This window comes from Fukomys damarensis, unplaced genomic scaffold, assembly GCF_012274545.1.
Source record: "Fukomys damarensis isolate Sample0158 unplaced genomic scaffold, DMR_v1.0_HiC HiC_scaffold_11, whole genome shotgun sequence".
Classification (NCBI taxonomy): Eukaryota; Metazoa; Chordata; class Mammalia; order Rodentia; family Bathyergidae; genus Fukomys; species Fukomys damarensis.
This window is the reverse complement of record NW_022900923.1, coordinates 8,677,298-8,684,288: the sequence shown is the minus strand read 5'-3', so window position 1 is coordinate 8,684,288 and position 6,991 is coordinate 8,677,298. Positions and strand designations below refer to the sequence as shown.

Below are 6,991 nucleotides of genomic sequence, written 5' to 3'. Positions count from 1 at the left end.
TTTTTTTTGGTAGCAGGGATTGAACTCAGGACCTTGCACTTGCGACACAGGTGCGGGTGCCACTGAGCTAAGTTCCTGGCCCAAGAAAAGTAACAATGTTACCAAAATGTATGGATTATTTTCTTATTTTATCATATACTTAATATGCAGTCACCGAAGAAAACTGAAGGTACCTGCTTGGGTGTATCAACCAAAGATGAGGCTGCGAGCAGAGTGAAAGTGTGCAAAGAAACAATCACCATCTTGGTGGAAGGGTAGGAGGTGACCAGCTGCTGCAGGAGCTGACGTGCGCTGGAAGCCAGGATGGCGTCGTGGTGCATGTGCTGCAGGATAGGGATCAGCTTCAGCTTCAAGTCCACTGGGGTAGCTAAGCCTAGGCACAGGAAGACTTCTCAGAGGTTTCTGGTCATCATCCTCAGTTAACAGTTCAGATTAAAAGGATCTGATTCAATCAGCAAAACAACTACTTAAAAACAAGTTGTATACTAACAGGTTCTCCCATTTATAACAGTAACAATTATACTAGGACCAATCAGTAAGTTCAACTGAGCTTTCCAAAAGTATTTACCTTAGTATAAAACTACATGCTGATGGCAGAAAATCCCACAGAATGACACAGTAGAAAGCAGTTACATTTGCTTCCTATTTCTTCTTATATTTAAAAAGATCACACACAAGTTTGCTTGTACAATATATATGTAAAGTCCGCCAAAAATGTATACATCAGGAAAAGAAAGCTTGTATAAATATTTTAATACTAAATTTGTTGAGACATCATGAGATTAAAACAAGTCACCTTTAGCCTCTAGAAGAAGTGCTCAAAGTGGTGACGAGTGGCTTCCAGAAATTTATTAGCATGGCAAACTGCTGAAATGTGGGTGCATTTTTTTGGCAGATCTGTATACATATATACACTCGATGGGCACAGTCTGATTACATGAACAATTATTTTCTTCAACCGCTTAACCAAGATCAAGGCAGAAACTGACTGTCTAGAATGGCTTTGATGCTCTCTGAGCTTTATCTCCCTTTACAATTGGAACTCCATGAGGATTAACCCCAGTGCATCTTTTCTTGTCAACACTGGAATTAAACAAAACAAAAAGATCTTCTTTTACGGCATGACTCTGTGGTAATAGAGAACAAAATTTTCTCAATCATAACATATTATAAACACGTCAAAAGCCAATTTATACACGAAGATCACTGAGTTCTAGTGCGCCTGCTAGTACGAACGAAGAGAGCATTTCAACACGCCCTGCAGGCTCCTATCCACAAGCTACCTTGCTATTTGACCTGCCTTTGGTTTGGCCAAAGCAGAGAGCCCCAGCAAGAGGTGCGAAGAAGACTGAGGCCAGTTTTACTGTCTGGCATCTTCTCTGCAGGGTCACTCGATGCCCACGTGGTTACTATTTTGATTCTCAGCGTGCTGAATACATTTGACACTGATGACCATTAAGTCCTTGAAACTCTCCAGTGGCTTCTGCTTTTTCACTCTTTTTCTGTTACTTGCTCTCTTCCTCTGGCTGTTCCTTCTTAATCTCCTCTTCCGTCTACAGTTTAATTTCTGGTGTTCCTTGAATTGGTAATAAATTCTTGTCTCGCTCTTTGAACTTTCTCGGTGATCAGCTAAATGCTAAGGACTGCTGCCCACCTCCTCTGCACCCTGAACTTCAGATGCACGTATCCCACCACCTCCCGCTTACCTCCAGCAGGACAGAGAAGAAGCGTTTTGTACCTAACAGCATCTAAAGGGAACTTCTGATCTTTCTGAACTTCTGATCTACCCCAAACTGCTCCTCCAAAACTGATCCCATCTCAGTAAATGAGAACTCCACGACTACAGCCCTCTGACTTTGGAGTCTTATTTTTCATTTCCTCCCTCCTTCTTCCACGTCGGAGTTCTAAAATTATTAGCAAATTTTTTTGGTTCTAAAATACAATGCAGATCTGTCTTCCCACTTGTCATCACGCTGATCCATTCTCACCATCTCCTGACTGAATCATTCAGCCCCCAGGTACTCTCCCTATTCAGGCCCTTTCCTACAGCAGCCTCCTGTGTCCTATCTCTCTTTTCTCCCCAAGTCCATCAGTCAGAGGGATTCTCTGTCAACGCTTTCAGGCATCTTAATGAAGTTTCACAGTGATTCAGAAAGGCAGTTTAAAATTAAACATCAGATACCCTCTTCCTAAAACCGCTCTTCCATTTCCATATCTTAGGTTTCCATCTTCCTCCACCCCACTCACATCCTGTGTTCTCTTCCTGCTCTCACTTCCTATTTCTTGTTCTTTTATATATTCATTTTAAACCTCAATGTTTTGTTGCTGTTGTTCCAATGCTGAGGACTGAACCCTGGACCTCATGCATGCCAGGCAGACACTACTACTGAATAACACCCAGGCTTATGATTTTTAGATAAAACTCAAGTAATAATAAAGCAATGAGTTTAAGTACCGATTAATGAATTTCTCCATCTGTATAAGCCCATATAATCACCCTACAATAGCCCCTACATTAACCTGCCCACACCTTCGTAAACGGTTCCTTTCTTAACCCCTCTATGACTTATCCTGATTCAAGTATCCCACCTGCCTCCAGATGAGGCCTTGTCTAATACAGGAAGTCTTTGAGAAAAGCCTGCTCAGTGAGTGAGTGATGCTGCTCTCTCCTATGATCAAGACAATCTACAGGAATGCCTTCATGCAGTAGAGGAAAAAAATGACAAAGGGGAACAAGATAAAGCTCAATCCCATTATTTGGATCTTAAAGTGATTTTTTTATTTATGCAAAGTGAGTGAGCTGTCTTTACTTCTAGGTTGAAAGAATTTAAATGCATGCAGAATTTAACTAGTCTACAGAAATTCAGGTCTTAGAAAAGGATGCTAACACAATGATTAAGAGCATGAGCTTCAAAGCCAAACTGCTACTGATTAGGTGACCGGACAAACGGCTGAGCTTCACCATGGTTCTACTTCCTCTGCGGCAAAAGGGATCTAACAGCATTACCTACCCAGGGCTGCCAGGCTGCACAATTCACAGGAATGCCATTTACAAGAACACAAAGAAAGTGGTGTTCGTTCCCTAGAGTTATGCAATGCTGTAGCCCCAGAGCTGCCTTTCACAACTGTTATAAAGATAAATGGGGTTAACAGGAAGCCTCGTTTAGTAGGTGGAATTGGGAAAGGAGGGCTCTGTAGACTGTGGAAGGAATTTGGATTTGATTCTAGTAACAATGGAAGGCACTGGAGGGACAACAGCAGAGAGCCCTGAGCTCCTAATGACACCAACCTCCCAGGTCACAATGCTCCTCCGGTCTGGCATGGCCCAGTCTTGTCCTTCCTTCCTGTCTCCTTTCATCAGAAGGAAGTGCCACATATGAGTCCACCTCCCCGCCACCCTCTTCTCCTGGGATTCTCTCTCCTTTCTATCTCACGTTTTCTATATTCTCCATAGCACCTGAAGTGTCACATCGTATTTGTGTACTGCCCACTCCACCCCAACTACATGAGGGCAAGAGCTTTGTCCTGGCAGATGGGAGATGTTTAATAAATATTACTCAAATGAACAGTGACTAACAAGTGAGTACTTAATAAATGTTAGCAACAATTATTAATATCAATCCTACTCAGTTCATATTACTAAATGAACCACACATACCTTGAATCATTTCACTGATTTTGTTACAGATTCCTACAGCAAAATCTCTATGGAAAGAGAGAACAGTAAAAACTTTAAAAACCAAAACAATTAAATTTGCTTATGTTTTCTAAGGAGCTGACACAGAACACAGAACACAACTGGCACAGGAGAAATGCAATACTCTGAATTACAGCTAATATTCCAAAGGTCAGGTGCTTAGGAGCCCTGATTTGAGAGTGCTTTGCAGTTATCACTTAGTGACACTGTCTGAAAGAATCAAGGTCACCATTAGGAAATATGACGTTTTAAGATATACTTTCCTAGGGGAAAAAATGAGAATCAAGACTTGTCATGTAGAAGTACAAGATCCCAACAATGAATGTAACTGTACTGTATCCCTAAAATGTACCAATAAACTCAATTAAAGCTGAAAAAAAAAAAGATATACTTTCCTTTAAGAAGTTTTTACCCCAGTACCAAAAAAAAAAAAAAAAATTAACACATAAGTTATGATTACATCAACAATGAAATCAATTCCTAACATATGAGTTTTAGAAAAAGAGTAGGTATGAGTAACAAAAATGCAGTAGGAAATGTGGACAGAATCTTAAGAAGAGCCAAACTAAAGTTAGCCGCACTTTAAATATGAGATACTTGTATTTCCCAAGGTACTTTTATCATAGTAGAGAAATATCACCCGATCTGAAAAGGTTAATAACATAAATACTTGAGATAAAATATTATACACTGTAGAAGGAAATGATAGAGATAATATAAAAATGGCTTATTTAGCCGTAAGTGGTATACAAGGCACGAAATACTACCCTTTTGTAGTTCAATGAAAGCCTCAATAAACTATTTTCTGCCATTAGGATATTATCTGCTGTTTCAATTTCTTTGTCTCACAAGTAAACAGTGGGGTTTCTATAGGCTACATAGTGTATTAGCTTTTCTCAACAACTAAGGCAATGAATGCTTTGTTTCTTATTTCATTTTTTGCAGTGCTGGGACTGTGCATGCTAGACAAGTGCTCTGCCACTGAGCTACATCCTCAGTTCTTAGAAAGTCCTAAGGTAGTGGGTTTAGTGTATAACATGTTCTCTGAGATTAATTCACTTTGTTCTCAATTCTGCTGTACTTTATTGCCTGAGACTTTATCTATTATAACCTCTGTAGCCTCATTATCAACCAATAAATCATTATTTTGAAATCCCGAAGTTTTTTTCCTACTCATTAGGAAATGTATTAAGTACACTTTGTCTGTTTTGCAGTTAAAATTTGAAAAAGTCCCACAATTACATAATTTTGCTTTGGAATTTAGCAAATGTTTCATTTTAAAGACAGAGAAAGTTTATCTGCAGTCCTTTTCTTATACTTAAGGTGAATTTTGGTTTCAAAGAGTGATCAGAGGACTTGTTTTCTCAGCCCAAAGTTATATTTTCTAAATCTGGAGATACCAAAAGAGATGAAACTGACTTATCAGACTTTAACTAAGAAAACAGAGGAATCTATTCTAAATAAAATGGCAAAACTATAAAGAAGAAAAACAAAAAATGACTAAAGCTGTTCCTTGGCTTTACAGATATTAATAATGTAACCTATTGTGCTTTATACAACAAAATATTTTCAAATAAAGTATGGTATCAATTAAGTTATGGCTTCATCTTAAGAGTTAATGTAGAATTAAACAGAAGGACTAAGAATTTTAACTATGAGTGGGATGTACCTTTACTTTGGTGGTACTAGAAATTGAACCCAGGGGCTCTATTTTATTTTTTATTTTGAGGCAGGGTCTTGCAGATGCTCAAACTGGCCTTGGATTTGCCATCTTGCTGAAATGTGAATAGCTGGATTACAGGTGTGTTACTGAGCTCAGCTACGATGTGCACTAGCGATAACCATAGACAAGTAATTCTAGTGCACCAGCTGGAGAAGCACACACTGGCTGGAGACACAAAATCAGTGAAAAGCACCCGAGGCACCACCGCTTCCCAACAGCGCAGCACCCGTCCAAGTCTGGCTGTAAACACAAAGGACGTTCAGTAGCCCCCGTGGCCAGATGTTTTATTTTGCTCATAATTATTCAGTATCAGCAACACCTCACCATAGAATATCTTTGTTTATATGAATTCTTGAAAACAAACACTACCTGTACTGAAATTTTCAGAGTGACTGATTTTTATTTTAAAGTCTCATGTTTTATCCTGGAATAATTATTGATAATTTCAGCTGTGAAAAAGTAATGATGATTAAAAATTCTGCAACTTGGCAAGAATCAAGGCAGTGGGGTCTATGTATTACTCAGTACTACGGACTCACATTTGAAAAAAGATGTTGTACTCTCTGTTCTTAATAAGGCAGTGAAAATTACTAATTTTATTAAATCTCAACTCTTGGGTACATGTGTCTTTACTCTCTCTGACGAAAGGGAACAAACTGGTAAGGCGCGCGGTGGCACACTCACAAGATGGCACGAACCGGTCAATCCTGCGTGGAACACCACGGTTATGCAGTTGCTAGCTGGTAGACATGCTCTGGAGAGGTCAACAGAGTGAGCTTGGCACCCGAAGGCAAATAATTGAGAACATTTGTTGTCAATTATAATTATTGGAGCTTAATTTTTTTTAAATTACAGAATTTCAGAAAACTTCTATTTGCCACGATGAATTTGAAAACTTAATGCAATAATTAAAAGCCTTTCCTGATAAAACCAGTGGTGACAGTAACAACACCGATACGACACAATAAAGGGAATCAACATCTGGCAGACCTGTGTAACACAGCACATCAGTGTTTTCCAAAAGATCAAAGCATAAATTACTGAATAGCGCATTTACTCATAAGGCTTTAAAAACACTGTATTCCTTCCTAACTAACGTATCTGTGTCAGACTAGATTTTCCTCATATACTTTGATCAAAATAATAATTACAGCAGTTTTGCTAAATGCAGGAGTAGATGTGAGATTAGGCCAGATATTAAGGAGATTTGCAGGGGCTGGGATTTAGCTCAGTAGTGCTGCCTCCTGCCTTGCAAGGTCCTGAGTTCAACCCCCGCTACCCTCAAAAAAGAGATTTGCAAAAATGTTCAAAACCACTCTTCCCACAAAATTGATTCTTTTGGAAAATAATTATTTTTATAGCTATTTTTATGTTAAAATATTATGGTCATGTTATTTTTAAAATGAGTAAATGTTTTTAACATTAAATTTCTTACAGTAAATGTCCACAGACATAGTCAACATGCAAAGCTCTGAGAATCTCAGTAATATTTTAACAGTGTAAAGGAACTGAGAACAGTGTGAAAACCACTTTTCTAAGAGATCAGTCTTACAGACACATACAAAAGGTAT

General features: G+C 38.7%; 1 protein-coding gene across 3 annotated transcripts in view; it reads right to left on the bottom strand.

Moving 5' to 3' along the window:
* Ints7 (integrator complex subunit 7) overlaps positions 1–6,991 on the bottom strand; it is a 73,190-nt gene that overhangs the window by 48,872 nt on the left and 17,327 nt on the right. For all 3 annotated transcript variants that reach the window (XM_010642566.3, XM_010642568.3, XM_010642567.2), the window contains exons 5-6: positions 3,659–3,705; positions 174–373 (exon numbers count right to left, since the gene is read on the bottom strand). In XM_010642566.3, the coding sequence (XP_010640868.1) occupies positions 174–373; positions 3,659–3,705 (247 nt within the window). The remainder of the gene's footprint in view (positions 1–173; positions 374–3,658; positions 3,706–6,991) is intronic.